This window comes from Scyliorhinus torazame, chromosome 13 (genome assembly GCF_047496885.1).
Source record: "Scyliorhinus torazame isolate Kashiwa2021f chromosome 13, sScyTor2.1, whole genome shotgun sequence".
In the NCBI taxonomy this organism is placed as follows: Eukaryota; Metazoa; Chordata; class Chondrichthyes; order Carcharhiniformes; family Scyliorhinidae; genus Scyliorhinus; species Scyliorhinus torazame.
In genome coordinates, this window is record NC_092719.1 from 183,034,796 (window position 1) to 183,054,251 (window position 19,456).

General features: G+C 45.7%; 1 protein-coding gene across 4 annotated transcripts in view; it reads right to left on the reverse strand.

The window, feature by feature from the left end:
* Positions 1 to 19,456, reverse strand: part of fbln2 (fibulin 2) — a 288,042-nt gene that overhangs the window by 256,756 nt on the left and 11,830 nt on the right. For all 4 annotated transcript variants that reach the window (XM_072472536.1, XM_072472533.1, XM_072472534.1 and 1 more), the window contains one exon: positions 12,797 to 12,916. In XM_072472536.1, the coding sequence (XP_072328637.1) occupies positions 12,797 to 12,916 (120 nt within the window). The remainder of the gene's footprint in view (positions 1 to 12,796; positions 12,917 to 19,456) is intronic.

Consider the following 19,456-nt stretch of genomic DNA (forward strand, 5'->3'; position numbering starts at 1 on the left):
CTAAAAAACCATTGCGGAATCCAAAGGAAACACTTTGTAAAGCAGCTCACCACATGCTCTGCCCGGAACAAAGAACAAAGAAAACTACAGCACAGGAACAGGCCCTTCGGCCCTCCAAGCCCGTGCCGACCATGCTGCCCGTCTAAACTAAAATCTTCTACACTTCCTGGGTCCGTATCCCTCTATTCCCATCCTATTCATGTATTTGTCAAAATGCCCCTTAAACGTCACTATTGGCCCTGCTTCCACCACCTCCTCCGGCAGCGAGTTCCAGGCACCCACTACCCTCTGTGTAAAAAAACTTGCCTTGTACATTTCCTCGAAACGCTCCTCGCACCTTAAACCTATGCCCCCTAGTAATTGACTCCTCTACCCTGGGGAAAAGCCTCTGATTATCCACTCTGTCTATGCCCCTCATAATTTTGTAGACCTCTATCAGGTCGCCCCTCAACCTCCGTCATTCCAGTGAGAACAAACCGAGTTTATTCAACCGCCCCTCATAGCTAATGCCCTCCATACCAGGCAACATCCTGGTAAATCTCTTCTGCGCCCTCTCTAAAGCCTCCACATCCTTCTGGTCGTGTGGGGACCAGAATTGAACACTATACTCCAAGTGTGGCCTAACTAAGGTTCTATATAGCTGCAACATGGCTTGCCAATTCTTATACTCAATGCCCCGGCCAATGAAGACAAGCATGCCATATGCCCTCTTGACTACCTTCTCCACCTGTGTTGCCCCTTTCAGTGACCTGTGGACCTGTACACCTAGATGTCTCTGACTTTCAATACTCTTGAGGGTTCTACCATTCACTGTATATTCCCTACCTGCATTAGACCTTCCAAAATGCATTACCTCACATTTGTCAGGATTAAACTCCATTTGCCATCTCTCCGCCCAAGTCTCCAAACGATCCACATCATGCTGTATCCTCTGACAGTCCTCCATTGCTATCCGCAATTCCACCAACCTTTGTGTCGTCTGCAAACTTACTAAACAGACCAGTTACATTTTCCTCCAAATCATTTATATACACTACGAACCGCAAAGGTCCCCGCACTGATCCCTGCGGAACGATCTGTAATAGTACTGAGAGCAGCGTGAGTAGGTGGTATCCTGCAACAATAAATTTAGAGCTGTGCGTGTTGTAAAACACAAAAGGAAAACAAACTGAGCTCAGGTTTGCTTGTTTTGGGGAGAAAGGAAGCAAGATTGTGCGAAATATCCATGGCACATAGTGAGAAATAGCAGGAGATTTTGGAGCCATGGGGCCATTTGGCAAGAATGTAGAGCGATAGAACTCATACACAGAGAGATTCAACCAATTTGTTCAAGCGAACAGGTTAGCAGCAGATATAAAATTATAAACTTTCCTGAGCATAATGGGGGGGAAGCATTGAACATTTATGCTCCTGAGGAATCTGGTACAGCCAGAAAAGCCAGGCACGAACATCCTCAATGAAACAGTGGAAACATTGCAGGGACACTATTCACCAAAACCTTTCGTCATCACAGAAAGGATTAGGTTTCCTAAGCAACCAAGAAGAAGGTGACTCGATTGTACGGTTCGTAGTCACCCTGAAAAGACTGGCAGAACATCAAGAATTCAGAGATGTGTATAGATTAGTCTGTGATTTAAGGAATGGAATTATTCAAAAGCGGTTGTTAACCGAAAGCAACCTGATCGTAAAGAAAGTTTTGGAAGTTGTCATATCAATAGAATTAGCAGCCAACAAAACTGAGTTCACGCAGAAGAATTCACAAGCTGTCGATCGAAACGTGAATACCGACATAGACTCACACTTGCCATCGGGCACTCAGCAACAGATTGTTGGAGCAAAGACATCACACGCTGAAATTGTGGCAGAAATGGCCACATTGACATACTTGCTGGAAATTAAACAAGCAAAAAGCAAGAGCCAAATAAATCAAGTGGGAAACTGAATTAAGGAAAAAGCATCCGCATGGTACAAAAAGGACATGAGAAGAAACTTGATTCACAGTCCGAAGGTGAATTGTCATTAAAGGTACTGGCCATTGGTGGCGAAACAAACCGTTACCGGGTCACTGCATTACTGAACAGTCAGCCGTTGAAGATGGAGGTGGACACTGGGGCAGCCATCTCATTGGTATCAGAAACTGTTTATCCAGAAAAGCTCCAACATATTGCTCTGAAAACCTCAAAGATAGTGTGAATGACCTACACTGGAGAAGTGGTTCTGTTGAGGGGCCGTATTGATGTAACGGTGCAATTAGATGGACAGGTGGCAGATTTGTCCTTGCATCTGGTGAAAGGAAATTATCCGGCACTAATGGGAAGAACGTGCCTGGAAAAGATCGGATTAAATTGGGCCGCGGTAAATCTCAATGACAGATTCCGAATCAAGTCTACACAAAATCTTGAAGAAACGTGCCATTGTCTTCAACGGTGAGCTGGGAAGCATGAAGAACATCTCAGTAAAGCTGAAGATCAAGGAAGAAAGTCAAGAGAGATGCTTAAAGGCTAGGTCAGTGCCATATGCAATCAGCCCCGAGGTAGAGGCGGCACGGTGGCACAGTGGGTAGCACTACTGCCTCTCAGCACCAGAGACCAGGGTTCGATTCCGGCCTTATGTGACTGTGTGAAGTTTGCATGTTCTCCCCTTGTCTGAGTGGGTTTCTTCCGGGTGCTCAGGTTTCCTCCCACAGTCCAAAGGTATGCAGGTTAGGTGGCAGTATGGGGATAGGGCAGGAGAGTGGGCCTAAGTAGGGTCCTTTTTCAAAGGGTCAGTGCAGACTCAATCAGACAAATAACCTCCTGTAATGATTCTATGTTGGGATTCTATGGATAGAAGAAGTACAAGAATGTCTGGTCAAAACGGGAGTCCTGGAACCCATTAACGTGAGTGACTGGGCCACTCCGATCGTACCCATGATGAAAAAAAATAGATCTGCAAGCACTTGTGGTGATTTTAAAGACTTTATTAATCCTGTACTGTGTGCAGAGCGGTATCCTCTGCCATTGATGATGACGGTTCCCTGGGTTGGCCAGAGGCCAACATTTCAGTAAGATTGACCTCAGTCAAGCACATCTTCAAAAGAATGTGGATCCAGATTCACAACAGTTCTTGGGCGATTGTGAAACTCAAAGGGTTATTTCGATTATTAAAGACTTCCACACCAGCATGGTTCCAACGAGCTATGGACCAGATTTTAAGCGGATTAGATGGAGTCCAGTGTTAATTAGACCCTGGGGGGAATTTACCTGCTGTCCACACCGGCGGGATATTATGGTCCCACCAACAGCACATGGGTTTCCCGGCGAAGAGGGGTGCAGTCAACAGGAAATCCCATTGACAATGGCGGGAATAGAAAATGCCACTGGCTGGCCGCCTTGCCACCGAAAAACAGGCAACGGATTGGTCGGTAAATCCCGCCCGATATCTTAGTTACTGGAAATAATGAGGAAGAAATCCCCACAACCCTAGATGCCACACTCCAGAAATTAGAAGATTATGGAATAAGGGTCCAAAAAGACATATATGAACTTTTCCAATCTTTAATCGAATATCTGGCACATGTCATCGAGGCCAAGGGACTGCATAAGTCACCTTTGAAAGTCAAAGCCATTACTGAGGCGCCCACACTTCAGAATGTGAACCAACTTCAACCTTTCTTAGGCTTATTAAATGACTACGGAATGTTTGCCCTTAATCTGACTACAATTCTAAAACCCTTACACAATTTACTGCGCCAAAATAAAAAGTGGACATGGGTGGATCAATGTGAGAGAGCATTCGTGCAAACCAAAGAGGTGCTACTCAAGTCAGAAGCCCTGATACATTTTTATCCAAATTTACCCCTGCAACTGGCACGTGACATATCACCTTTATAGGATTGGGGCGATACCAGTTTGGCGGCCCTGGTTATGGCACCTCTGCCACTCCCGCCGGCGCGGTACTCCACCAGCCCTATAGTGGTGGCGGCTTTGCGGATCTGAGGCCAGTGGAGGAGGCATATAGGGGAAGTGAGAGCATCGGCGTGGATCCCAATCTGCGGCAATCACTGATTTGCCCTGGGGAACATGGACGGTGGGTATCGACTGTGGCGGAGGGCAGGGATTGTGAGGGTGGGTGATCTGTTCCTGGAAGGGAACTTTCTGAGCATGAGGGCGTTGGAGGAGAAGTTCAGGCTGGTGGGAGGGAATGACTTTAGATACTTACAGGTGTGGGATTTTGTGCGCAGACTGGTGCCATCCTTCCCACGCCTCCCGCCAAAGGGGAGGCAGGACAGGGTAGTTTCTAGGGGAGAGGTAGGTGAAGGTAGAGTCTCAGATATTTACAAAGAACTAATGGGAGCAGAGGATACACAGACTGATGACCTGAAGTTTACGTGGGAAGAGGAGCTCCGGGGGTGGGGGGAATGGAGGACGGTATTTGGGCAGAAGCTCTGAGCAGAGTAAACACGACCACAACATGTGCCAGGCTCAGTCTGATCCAGTTTAAGGTCGTGCATCGGGCCCACATGACGGTGGCCCGGATGAGTAAATTTTTCGGGCTGGAGGACAAGTGTGCCAGATACGCCGGTGGGCCGGCTAATCACCTGCACATGTTATGGTCGTGCCCTAGACTCGGGATACTGGCAGGGATTCGCGGATATCATGTCCCTGGTTTTGAAAACTGGGGCGGTAATGAGTCCTGAGGTGGCAATCTTTGGGGTGTCGGAGGACCTGGGAGTCCAGGAGGAGAAGGAAGCCGATGTTTTGGCCTTTGCTTCTCTGGTAGCCCGGCGACGAATACTGTTGGCATGGATGAACTCAAAGCCTCCGAAGACCGAAGCATGGCTATCTGACATGGCGAGCTTTCTCGGTCTAGAAAAGGTTAGGTTCGCCTTGAGAGGTTCATTATCGGGGTTCGCCTGGAGGTGGCAGCCATTCATTGACTTCTTCACGGAAAATTAATCATCAGCAAGGGGGGGGGGGGGCTAGGGTAGTGTAGAGTAGGGGGTGGTTTAGGCAGGTCCTTGCGTGAATGGAGTCGTGGTTTGCACTATGTGGTATTTGCTTTTCCTTTTTTATGGTACTATGCAATGTCATTGTTTTATATGCCAAAAATACTTCAATAAAAACTGTTTATTAAAGGATTGGGGCGATAGTTTCCCACATAATACCCACAGGTGAAGAGAGGCCGATAGCCTTCGCAACAAGGATCTTGAAAAAGGCTGAAAGCAATTGCACACCAATAGCTAAAAAAGCCCAAGGAACCATTTTAGGCACAAAACGGCTCTATCAATTCCTCTATGGGAGGGAATTCACTTTATTGACAGACCATCATCCACTAACAATGATTCTTGGACCTCATACCGCAATTCCATCAATGGCAGCGAGCAGGATGCAGAGGTGGGCATTGCTCTTGCCAGCACACACATACATGATCAAGTATCGTCAGTCAAGCCTTCATGGAACGCAAATGGACTACCCTTACCAAGTAGTTTGTTGATAAGCAGTTCGTGTGGAAACATGTTCTACTGCAAGCTAGTAAAAACACTCCTGTAAGTGCATGACAAGTTAAGGAGCATACAGAAATGATCCAGTACTAGAATCATAGAATTTACAGAGCAGAAGGAGGCCATTTGTCCCATCAAGTCTGCACCGGCCCTTGGAAAGAGCACTCCACTTAAGCCCACACCTCCACCCTCTCCCCGTAACCCAGTAACCCCACTTAACATTTTTGGACACAAAGAGAAATTTAGCATAGCCAATCCACCTAACCTGCACATCTTTGGACTGTGGGAGGAAACCGGAGCACCGAGAGGAAACCCGCGCAGACATGGGGAGGACATGCAGACTCCGCACAGATAGTGACCAGCCGGGAATTGAACCCGGAGCCTGGAGATGTGAAGCAACAGTGCTAACCACTGTGCTACCATGCCACCCATATGTCAGAGGTCATGAACCTGGTGCTTCAAGGAAAGACTTCAAGAGCAAATCCTGAGTTAAAGCCATATTCCACTCAAAATCTTGAAATATCTGTATAGGCAGGTTGTCTCTGTGGAATGAGAGTCATCATTCCACCAGTACTAAGAAAACATGTATTAAATCCATTACACAAAGGCCACTGTAGTATTGTACTTTCTTGGGGAGCGTCCCTTTAAGAAATGTTTTTGCCTTATCACATGGCTTCAGTTGAACTCCATGATATACTTTGGAGTTTTCTAAATTCTGGCCCATAACGGTACGGATGAAGGAGGTAGCCAGGAGCTATTTTTGGTGGCCAGAGTTATTTGCCAAAATCAAGTAGAAGGCGGGAGTGTGTTCGTCTGGCATAAAAGTGTGGACCCTGCTGCCATTAACCCCATTACGCCCATGGGAATGGCTAGGAGAGGCCTGCCAATGGGTATGCGTTGATTATGCCGGACCGTTTGAAGGGCATATGTTTCTCATTATAGTTGATGCTCGCTTGAAAGGGCCTGAAGTTGCCATCATGAAGACAACATCAGCGGAGAAAACCATTGAGAGATTGGGTGAAGGCTTAATCAGATTTAGTTACCCTGAACAACTCGTGTGTGATAATGGGCCACATTTCATTTTGTACACTATTAAAAGGAGAATGGAATTCAACACAGCTGATCCACTCCTCATCACCCTGCCACAAATAAGCTGGCGGAACGTTTTGTACAGACGGTGAAACATTCATTGAAGGTAACTAGAGAACAAGGTTCATTGTCTAAACACCTGAGCCATTTCCTGCTCATGTACAGGAATAAGGCGTATTCAACAGCCCAAGTTTCTCTGGCATTGCTAATGGTTAGACGTCAACTACACACAGCCTTTGATTTGCTAAAACCACCCAAGACAAAATAAATTGTTGAGAAAAGAGAGTAGGATCATGTCATATGGCAGGAGAACAAGATGAAATGTTTTTCACCAGGACGAGTACGTTCTGGAAAGGAACTATACCACAAGTGAAATGTGGATACCTGCCATCATTTTAGCACAGGCAGGACTGGTCTCCTACACCGTAGAAACGCGAGATGATAGAATATGGAAGAGACATGTGGATCAACTTTTGGCAAGCAGAACCAATCTGCCAGACAGAACTGACATTGGGCGTAAACCAAATTAGCATATTTAAATCAGCATTTTCATAGAATAGAATTTTACAGTGCAGAAGGCACTGATTTAAATATGCTGCGACCATTTCAAGCCAGATTCTCCCATTCCCGGTATTCTGTACCCACTGGCACAGCGTGAGGGCCATTCAAATCGATACGCGTCTTCACTACCGAACATCAGAAATGATGACCATGCTGGAGGCTCAGAGAACATTGGATCCCCGGGTGGTCAGGGGCATGGCAGAGCTGTGCAATGGTACTGTCTCCTGACACCCTGGTAGTGCTAACCTGGCAGTGCCAACCTGGCAGTAAGGGGTGTGTCCTGAAATGGGGGAAGGAGGGCTTGAAGGGGCCGCCTGAAGGGGAGGGCCTTTGGCGACCCTATAGCAGGATTCCACTCACTTGGGGGGGCTGGATGACTGCAATTGGGGGGGGAGTCTTTGCTGGCAATTGTGAGGAGGGGTCACATCTGTAGGATTGCCTTAAGATCAGGGTGCCCTTTAAAAATGGTGCCCTGATCTTTGAGGAGCCGGGTTTGCCAGGGTCTTCCATGGCGCAAATCACCCAAACCTACAAAAATGTCTAGGCATGGGTGGATTACGATCTGGATAGCGTCGACCCACCCGCTGGGAATCACACCGCATTTCCCACTGGAGATCACACTTAAACATTTGGGGGAGAATTGCCTGTCATGAAGTTAGCTAAAGTCCGGGATTCTCCATTGCGAGTCCGCCCCGCTACCACCACAAGCAAAGACAAAGGATTTGGTGCTCAGCCAAGTCTCCCATTCACTGCAGTGTGTCCGGAGAATCACGCTTTCAGGAATGGACAGAGAATCCAACCAAAAATTTCTGGGGCGTCATTCTCCGCCGGCGGGAGTCTCCGTTCTGCCGGCACCGGGGGGTTTCCCGACGGCGTGGGGCTGCCCCACAATGGGAAACCCCATTGACCGGCCGGTGTTACGGAGACCCGCCGGCCGGTCGACGCAGAAATGTGGCGGGGCGGGTAGGAGAATTTCGCCCCTAGTTCCACAACTTGCTGATATTTCAAATAGTCTAAGAATACAAATAAAACACCAGCATTGGATGAGATCTAGGGTTTTTCTCTGATAGCATGGAAACATGTCCCACCCGTCCACAGTTTTTTCCTGGGCTATGATATATTTGTATGAACAGTAAGTCACGGTATTGAAATTTATGTGCCTCCTGACAAATTATAAAAATATGTGTGTGGAGACTCTGCGTTACAGATTCAGGGAATATATATTTTTTAAAATGCCAGTCCCCAGGTCTGAATAAATTACCGAAGTTCAAACCAATGATTAACAAAGAGGTCCTCAGTCGTCCAGTTCCCACATGAGTGAGATAGAAAGTTGACATGATGACTAGTTGAAGCAGGGAATGAAGAACAACTTCCCCATGTAACTATCAGGTCAAAAGGCTGTATTTACTACTGCTGTAAGGGATTTCAAGAACGAAGGATTTTTGGCAAACAATTGTAGTTTTCTCTTGGATCTTTTATCAATGCATTACAACTGGTATGGGAAACTAGATGGAAAAGCAGAGCTGGCAAAAAAACGGTCTCACCCACAAAGAATGACATATGTTCAACTGTGTTAGATTCACCAAGGTCATAACACACACACACAGAGCCCCTTTCACTCACTCAAAAGCCTTGAAACATTCCCAGTTCTATAATTCCCAGTTCTATAATTCCGCACAGCTTCCTTCAACAGCATTTGAATTAAGCAACCATATTCTAGTCTTCTTTATTGTCACAGATAAGAGGAAATGTTTTACTTGGATAAAGAAGAAAGACACTGTTCTCTCTCGTGACTTCAAAGTACTCCACAGCCAATGTGCAATCTTGCTGTGTGTAAATTGGCCGCTGTGCTTTCCAACATTACAGCAGTGACCATACTTCAAAAGTATTTCCTTGGCTGTAAAGCACTTTGGGATGTCCTCAAGTTTTGAAAGGTGCTCTATAAATCCTTTCATATCACCACACTCTATATAGTACTGTGTGCCTTCTATAAGCTTCTTCTGCATCTTGAGTTTTTGTGGTCTCCCTCTATAACAGGTAAGAGGAAGGTGATGATTTTGGGTACTCTAAAGGGCTTCCAGTACCCTCAGAATTAGTTCTTAGAAAGGATAACAAGCCCTTGTTGAAACAGTCATGATGATATACATATGCTGGTTTATAATTTGATAAGAAATTCCCCTTGTACATCTACGAACATTTCAAGGGCCAAAACACTTCTCTCATCTCTGCAGTAACACCAATAAATAATAAAAGTGAAATCTTGAATTTAATTTCTCAAAGAATAATTTCTTAAAGCTCTAAAATGGGGATCCTAATCGGGTGCATGGAGAAAGATGGGGTTGGGTTCTCCGATTTTGCTGCAAAGTGTCGACGCTGGCATGGGAACTGTGGCGTTTTACGATGCCAAAATCGGCACCAAACCCTCTCTAATCCTGGGACTGGTGAGGGGCTAGCAGTGGAGCAGTCTGATTATCGCTCGCTCCAGTTGCTCCGTCTGGACCTGTAGACTTAATTATCTACAAAGACTCGCATTCAAAGTATCGTCTCGCATCTTTGACTTTGTCTATATATATATGTTTCTGGAACCCACCTCTTCATTCGCCTGAGGAAGGAACGGTGCTCCGAAAGCTAGTGATTCGAAACAAACCTGTTGGACTTTAATCTGGTGTTGTAAGACTTCTTACAATGATTAGTAAGCCTATCCAACTTGCCCTTTGTTGCGTACCCAATACTCTTTAAATCCCATATAACTGATGCTACTTACATTGACAACAGGGATTTGGAAACAAATCCAGAAAAACACTCAATTCTTCGTCAATGCTGGACAAGTAGAATTAGCTATTTACACAAACTGTTGAAATGCGGACTCTATCCAAGGAAGGTTTGACGATGACCTATCCTGGTATACATTTGTGTTGATTTTTTAAAATGGATTTAACATGTGTACACATGCATTGTTATGTTTGATTTTGTTAATTGGATTAACAAGTACAATACATGCACTGGTACATTTTATCCTGTTAAATTCCCTGAGTTACCAACGAATGAGGGTACCTATGAATTTTATTTCACTTCTATTCCTTCAAAGTGATTAAATGACTGAAAGTATCCTGAGAAGTATAGATTTGAAATAGTTAGCTATTATGCTGCATAGCGAGAAGACCCATATGATCAAAGATTTCCTCGGTCAGACCATGCCATGATATAAATGAGCATTGTTTAAATAATACAATTTTTCAACTTTCTGTCATTTCTTAGAAAGTGTTTGGGGGCAATTTTACACATTCTCACTGTGGCTGTTTTTAATAGAACTGGAGGCTTGGCAAGATTAAGTTCCATAAATCTCAGGAAATGACTGAAAATAGTCTGAAAAGTGAAGTACAATAAAAGCAGTACCTCCATAGGGTACTTTGTTAGCTGAGATTGTACAAGCCTTTCAGTGTTCAGTTGCCTGAATTCCAAACTGACCTTTGAGTTTACGGCAATATGGTATTTAAAATAATAAAAAGACTAACTATTTTTAAAATTAGCATCGTGTCAAAGGTCAAACTTAATTTCTTGATTTGAACTTCCATCTAACTTTAGCTTTAATTGAACAACAAAGACTGACAATGCAATACTTTTCCCTCTTTCATGATCCTGAAAAGAATGCTGAAGAGAGAAACACTTTGCCGAAGCATTTTGTCATGCACAGATCATGACAAACACATGAATGTCAAATTTCAACTGATCACAGCAAATTATGCAACAGGAGAAACGAGTACTAATTGATTAGTTAGCTGACTGTGATTGACTGAGGCGTTGCCATGGACAAAGTGGCAGGGAATGATAGGCTCCCCAAGTTCCCAAGTCATTCAAAAAGGTGCAAGGCTTGGACATATTCCTTTTGTTTGCAAAGAACGGGTCCCTGTGTATGGAAGTATGCTGCTTCTAGCAAGCGTAAATGAGCCACATTATGAATTTGAGAGATTATCTTAAATTGTTTTTTACTGTAGCTATTAGTGCACTCAGGAGTGTTCAATAAATGCTGCCCAATCACAAAATCACATGTAACAGTGAACGTTTTGTTTTGGGTGTTGTTGGCATGGGCTGGTTGAGTACAATCTATACTCTACACCTATTATGAACAACTGAAACATAGAAAATAGGCGCAGGAGGCCATTCGGCCCTTTGAGCCTGCTCCGCCATTCATTATGATCATGACTGTCATTCAACTCAGTAGTCTAATTCCACTTTCATAGAAAATAGAAGCAGGAGGAAGCCAACATAAAGGAACATGTTGTTAGATTTAATCAGCCAGTCACTGGGAACTATGACCTGTGTCCCTGATATCACACCGACGCTGAATTCTTATCAATTATGTGGCAGGAAAATGCCTTTTTGGACTGACAGCTGCATCCTGTTAGTGGAAAATGTCATTTGAGTAACCACTGCATGTTGCAGTATGAAACAGGTTGATTAACCTGCTGGTCAAAGTTTTGAGCTATTTAGCCCTTCCAAGGCAATATCAGATAGACAGGGCACTTTTCAGATCCGAAAGAGGTGGTCTTTGATCCATTTCAGTGTTTGCGTGATACTCAGTAAACAATGATAGATCAGGATTGCCATTGACCCACCAGATAGCTTTGATACACTGTGGGCGAGATTGCAGTTTGGGGTGGATTCAATGGTAAATCCCACTGCTGGCCAACAGCGGGCTGTCTTCCATCACCGTGGGAAAGCCAGGGAATCGCACCCGCTATTTCTATGCCCAGCCTGCAAGGTGATCAAATAGGTAGGGCCCTATTTACAAATTAGTGATGAGGCCAATCTTATATTGTGTAGAGCTATACAACTCCTAATGTGTGTATCGACTGGTGATCGTAGATCGTAGTGGCGAACCTATTAGGAGATTGCTCAACTATTACACTGAGGAAAGGGAGTTAGACTTCTGCATCTCAAAAGTGAATCTGACCGTGGACAGGAGTGGATTGAGGTATGTGAGGAAATCTTCACATAAGTTCAATGAAGACAGAATCAAAAATTCTGCCATGATAGAGAGACGTGGTAGAAGTGTTGATGGCTTCTTTCATTGGCATGTTCATAAATAAGCTCACAATGCCGAACGAGCATCTAGAAAAGGAATTGACTGTTAGATTGTGATTCTGCAATTGGACACCACTAGCTGAACAATTCTGAACTGCACTAATAACTGCAGTAACAACCAAATTAAGACAATCAGTCAAGCTCATAGTGTGGCTCATTCACACTTTCTCAAAATGATATACAATCATATACAGGAATCCATTAGCTGCAAACAAAAGGAGTGTGTTCAACCATTGCACTTTGTTTTGAATTACCAAGGCACTTGGGGGCCTATATTCCACATTGTTTTTTCCATGGCAATGTCTCAGCCAATCAGCACCCTTGCCTCCTGTAGTACAAATCATAGTGATCATTTCAAATTTAGCATTCTTGCATTTATCCTGTTGAATGCGAGACAAAAGGCTTCAACATTATGTCAATCTTTTCAGCAATACTCACGTTTGGTGCCATCAAGTGAATCCCCAAAATCTTTACAGGCAGGCTGAATCACAAACATTTACAATTATTTGGAAACGTGGATTAATTGGGTGATGTTTTCCGCCTCCTCGTTGTCATATTTAGGGACTGAATGCTACTAACCTGTAGGAGGATTTGCACCCTCACTTGCGCTGGGGTAGGGAGCCGCACTGGTGAGCGATGATGGATCACTCGGATGAATAGTCTGTACAAAGTGGTAACTGATATTATGTCCTGCGTTTCCTGTCAGAGAGAAACATTTTTGTTGGGAGTTTGAAATGAATCCTGTGGGTACATGTGCAGCAATATAAGTAACCGAACTGTATGATACAAAGTATAAACACATATAGAATTCAATCTTCAAATTCTAACAAGATAACTACACAAAAACAATTAGATATAAAGAAACCACTTATGGACCATTATAGCATCTTTTAATTGTTGGCTCACCAATGCAATATAAATAAAGGCAACAATGTGTTTCACCATAACTGTTACCCACAAATCTGACTGACCATAATTCAGACTTCCATATTCATGTCTTTTTTAAAATCTCTTTTGCGATCTTTGACATTCTGGAGTGTAATTTCAGGAAGGAGTTGGATATAGCTCTTGGGGCTAAAGGGATCAAGAGATATGGGAGAAGGCGGGATCAGGGTATTGAACTTGATGATCAGCCATGATCATAATAAATGGTGGAGCAGGCTCGATGGGGCGAAAGGACTCCCTTCTGCTGCTGTTTTCTATGTTTCTATTGATATATTTCTTAAGGGTGCCATCTAACGTAAAAGAAATAGAGTCCCGTGCTGGGTGTAATTAGTGGGGTTGTTCCCGGCACCTGTAGTGGCGGGAATGACCCTGCTATTGAAAGGCGCTCTGTTACTTTCCGAGCCTCAGCAGGGAACGTCCCTCTCAGGCGCATGTCCTGCACTGAGGAGCTCCGCTACCGATCACTCAACCTCCCGACATAACCCACAAACCCCTGCAACTCCCCAACTCTCCTGTTGGGGGGGGGGTCCTCGAGCCCTCCCCTCACCCACTTCATATGGACAGGGCAGCCTGGGCCTGATCCCTGGCATAAGCAAAATGCCACCTGGGCACCTTGGCACTGCCAGCATGGCACCCTGGCAGGGCCTCTGCCCACCTGGCAGTACTGCCTGGGCACCCTGGCAGTGCCAGGCTGACACCTTGTTGGCACTGCCTGGGTGCCCAGGTGGCACTGCCAGGATGCCAGGTGGACAGTGCCAGGGTGCCTGGGTGGCATCAGCCATGCCACCCCACCCGATCGCCTGCAAGACCCTCCAAGTGCCATTCCATTTGGACCTCACTTGTGGGGACCAGTATTTTTTTAAAATATTTTTTTATTCTCCTCCTTTTTCACATTTTCTCCCAAATGTACACCCAACAATAAACAATAATCAGTAACGAATGTAATGTCAATCCCCATATCAATAACAACAATCCCATCCTCCCACCAAACCCCAAACATTGGCCCGCATGTTAACATAAACAAATGACAAAAAGGAATCAGGAATCACCCATAGTCACCATTAACACATACAGTCCCCCTCCCCCCAACCCTCCCAGCCCCCAACCCCCCTAATGTTCGATGTGATCCAATTCTCGAAAGTGCACTATGAATAACGCCTAGGGTTGATCTCCACCCTAACAGGATCCGCCTTCGGGCGATCAATGTGGCGAAGGCTACAACATCCACCTCCGCGCCCATTTCCAACCCCGGCTGGTCCGACACCCCAAATATGGCCTCCTGAGGGCCCGGGTCCCGTTTCACATGCAGCACTTTAGAGATTACCCTAAACACCTCCTTCCAGTAATCCTCCAGCTTTGGACAGGACCAAATCATATGAACGTGGTTTGCCCCCCCCCCCCCCCCCAACCGCAATGTTCACGCACATCTTCTACCCCCTCAAAGAGCCGGCTCATCCTCGCCCTTGTAAGGTGCGCTCTGTACACCACCTCCAGCTGTATCACCCCAACCTCGCACACGAGGTGGAGGAGCTCACCCTCCGGAGCACCTCATACCAGAACCCCTCTTCCATACCCTCTCCCAACTCTTCCTCCCACTTTGCCTTGATCCCTTCTTGTGGCGCCTTCTCCTCCTGCAAAATAGCCCCATAAACCGCTGATACTACCCCCTTCACCAGTCCCCCTGTCGTTAGCACCTCTTCCAGCAATGTGGAAGCCGGCTCTACTGGGAAGCTCTGTGTCTCCTTTCTGGCAAAGTCTCGATCCTGCATGTATCTTAATATTTCCCCCTGCTCCAGCCCATACATCGCTCCCAGCTTCTTTAATCCTGCAAAATGACCCCCAAGAAATTAATCTTTTAGTGTTCGAATTCCTTTCTGCTCCCATCTCTGAAAATTTCCATCCCACTTCAATGGCTCAAATCTATGGTTCCCCCGAATAGGCATTTCCCTTGAATCTGCCCCCAACCCGAAGTGCTGTCGAAACTGCCTCTAAATTCTCAACAAAGCTATTCGAACATAGAGCATAGAACATTACAGCGCAGTACAGGCCCTTCGGCCCTCGATGTTGCGCCCACCTGTGAAACCACTCTAAAGCCCATCTACACTATTCCCTTATCGTCCATATGTCTATTCAATGACCATTTGAATGCCCTTAATGTTGGCGAGTCCACTACTGTTGCAGGCAGCTCATTCCACACCCTTACTACTCAATGAATAAAGAACATACCTCTGACATCTGTCTTATATCTATCTCCCCTCAATTTAAAGCTATGTCCCCTCGTGCTAGACATCACCATCCAAGGAAAAAGGCTCTCACTGTCCACCCAATCCAATCCTCTGATCATCATGTATGCCTCAATTAAGTCACCTCTTAACCTTCTTCTCTCTAATGAAAAACAGCCTCAAGTCCCTCAGCCTTTCCTCATAAGATCTTCCCTCCGTACCAGGCAACATTCTGGTAAATCTCCTCCGCACCCTTTCCAATGCTTCCACATCCTTCCTATAATGTGGCGACCAGAATTGCGCGCAATACTCCAAATGCGGCCGCACCAGAGTTTTGTACAGCTGCAACATGACCTCATGGCTCCGAAAGTCAATCCCTCTACCAATAAAAGCTAACACACCTTCTTCTCAACCTGAGTGGCAACTTTCAGGGATCTATGTACATGGACACCGAGATCTCTCTGCTCATCCACACTACCAAGAATCGTACCATTAGCCCAGTACTCTGTCTTCCTGATATTCCTTCCAAAATGAACCACCTCACACTTTTCTGCATTAAACTCCATTTGCCACCTCTCAGCCCAGCGCTGCAGCTCATCTATGTCCCTCTGTAACTTGTAACATCCTTCCGCACTGTCCACAACGCCACCGACTTTAGTGTCATCTGCAAATTTACTCACCCATCCGTCTACGCCCTCCTCCAGGTCATTTATAAAAATGACAAACAGCAGTGGCCCCAAAACAGATCCTTGTGGTACACCACTAGTAACTGGACTCCAGTCTGAACATTTCCCATCAACCACCACCCTTTGTCTTCTTCCAGCTAGCCAGTTTCTGATCCAAACTGCTAAATCACCCTGAATCCCATGCCTCCGTATTTTCTGCGGTAGCCTACCATGGGGAACCTTATCAAACGCTTTACTAAAATCCATATACACCACATCAACTGCTTTACCCTCATCCACCTGTTTGGTCACCTTCTCAAAGAACTCAATAAGGTTTGTGAGGCACGACCTACCCTTCACAAAACCGTGTTGACTATCTCTAATCAAATTATTCCTTTCCAGATGATTATACATCCTATCTCTTATAAACCTTTCCAAGATTTTGCCCACAACAGAAGTAAGGCTCACTGGTCTATAGTTACCGGGGTCGTCTCTACTCCCCTTCTTGACCAAGGGGACAACATTTGCTATCTCCAGTCTTCTGGCACTATTCCTATAGACAAAGCTGACTTAAAGATCAAAGCGAAAGGCTCAGCAATCTCCTCCCTAGCTTCCCAGAGAATCCTAGGATAAATCCCATCCAGCCCAGGGGACTTATCTATTTTCACACTTTCCAGAATTGCTAATACCTCCTCCTTATGAACCTCAAGCCCTTCTAGTTTAGTAGCCTGAATCTCAGTATTCTCCTCGACAACATTGTCTTTTTCCTGTGTGAATACTGACGAAAAATATTCATTTAGCACCTGTCCTATCTCCTTGAACTCCAAGCACAACTTCCCACTACTGTCCTTGACTGGCCCTACTCTTACCCTAGTCATTCGTTTATTCCTGACATATCTATAGAAAGCTTTAGGGTTATCCTTGATCCTACCTGCCAAAGGCTTCTCATGTCCCCTCCTGGCTCTCCTTAGCTATCTCTTTAGGTCCTTTCTAGCTAACTTGTAACTCTCGTGCGCCCCAACTGAACCTTCATGTCACATCTTTACATAAGCCTCCTTCCTCCTTACTACCGGACTCCCTGAGTATCTCCCCCGGGCCATTGGGAGCGGCGCTGTTGCTCGCGCCTTCAATCCCGATCCCCTACACAAACTCTCCTCCATTCTGACCCATTGGGAGTCAACCCCTCTGACCCAGTTCCGCACCTACTCCAGATTCGCCGCCCAGTAATAATACATCAGATTCGGAAGACCCAAACCCACTGCCTGCCTTCCTCTCTGTAGTAGCACCTTTTTAATTCTGGCCACCTTCCCTCCCCATATGAACGAGGTAATCATCCCTTCAATCTCTCTCAAAAATGCTTTTGGCAGGAAAATCGGCAGGCATTGAAAAGTAAACAGGAATCGCGGCAGCATATTCATTTTAACCGCCTATACCCGACCCGCCAATGACAGAATAAGACCATCCACCTTGCCAGATCAGCTTTCACCCTCCCCACCAAACTAGAAATGTTGTATCTACGGAGCCCTCCCCAATCTTGGGCAACCTGCACCCCCACGTATCTAAAGTGAGTCCCTACCTTACGGAATGGCAGCCCCCCCACCCTTGCCCCCACCCCTGGCCGAGACACCACAAAATATTCACTCTTGTCTAGATTTAATTTGTACCCTGAGAAAGACCCAAACACCCGAAGCAGCTCCAGTATTCCCGCTATTAACACAATTGGTTCCGACACATATAATAACAAGTCATCGGCATATAAGGACACCCTATGCTCTATCCCCCCCCCTGCACAGTACTTTTCCAAACCCACGAAATTCTTAATGCGATGGCCAATGGCTCAATCACGATTGCAAACAGCAGGGGGACACAGGACATCCCTGCCTAGTCCACGGTGGAGAGGAAAGTATTCTGCGCTGATGTTATTTGTGCGGTCGCTGGCCCTCAGCTCCTTATATAATAGCTTTACCCAGTCCACAAATCTGGGTCCAATTCCAAACCCTCTAGAACTGCCATAAAGTACCCCCATTCTACCCGGTCAAACGCTTTCTTGGCGTCCAACGCCATAGCCACCTCTGTTTCCTTCCCCTCCGCCGGTACCATAACCACGTTCAATACCCTCCTAATGTTTGAAAAGAGCTGCCTCCCTATCACAAACCCCATCTGATCTTCACCTATCACCTTCGGGAGACACCCCTCTAGCCTACCTGCCAGTACCTTCGCCAATATCTTTGTGGCCACGTCTAAAAGTGATATGGGCCTATAGGACCCACACTCTGTCGGATCCTTATTTTTCTTAAGTAACAGGGAAATTGATGCCTGCCCCAAGGTTTGTGGTAACACCCTCTTCCCTATCGTCTCCTCAAACATCCCCACCATCAGCGGTACCAGCTTATTTTTGAATTTTTTATAATATTCCACCGAAAACCCATCCAGCCCTGCCACCTTTCCTGACTGCATCCTCCCAATCACATCTTTTGTGGGCACCAGTGTTAAATGGCACCGGGCTGTGGTCTCCTCCACGAGTTCTGCAGATCCCGGTGGTTGGTTAGACCTGGCATAGGCATAATTCAGTGAGCAGTTAAACTCACTTAACAATGAAAGTCTGAATCCCACCCATTATGGGCAGATTCCAGATTGGGGCATAACGTCTGTCAAGAATCCCAGAAGAGGCATCTCGGGATTTACTGGCCGCATTCCATGCAAATTGCGGCGGGATGAGGCCGGTATATCATGCCCTTGATGTGCCATCAATTAACACAAGACGAGTCGTGAACGAAATTGTGGCTTTAATAAGCTAAACAGAAAGCCTGCTGGCCACTGATCCCGAACTGGGGCAGGGCCGGAGGTCAGCCACCTTTATACTGAGTCTGAGGGGAGGCGGAGCCATCAGGCAGTGGTTTACCACAATATATGTATTACAGTAACAGTTTACCACAAACATATAATACACTAACAGTGGTTTACCACAGCCCTATGTCGGCGTGCCATCTAGTTATATTTGTAACTGGGGATAAGTGAAACAATGGGGGGTGAATGGGTCATCATATTGTATAATCTTTGGAGAGAAAAACAGATGACTTTTCACGGTGATCACCTTTTGAAGGTCATCGGCTGAAATTGAAATGCTAATTTTCTTTCTCTTTCCACAATTTCCACCAGAAATGCCAAATATTTCCAGCATTTTGAATCTTTATCTCAGATTCCCAGCATCCGCAGTATTTTGTTTTCATGCCACCATATTGTACGTTGCTTGGATCAGCTATGCATGTAGCTGACTGTACAACTGATGGAAGTACAAAGAGTGCGATTCTTCCAAAAAAAAGTGTCATTTTGGGCGAGTTTGGCTGGGTGCTTTCCGATGGACTTCAGGGTGAAATCCAAATCGATATTGTGGAGTTTCTCACCGG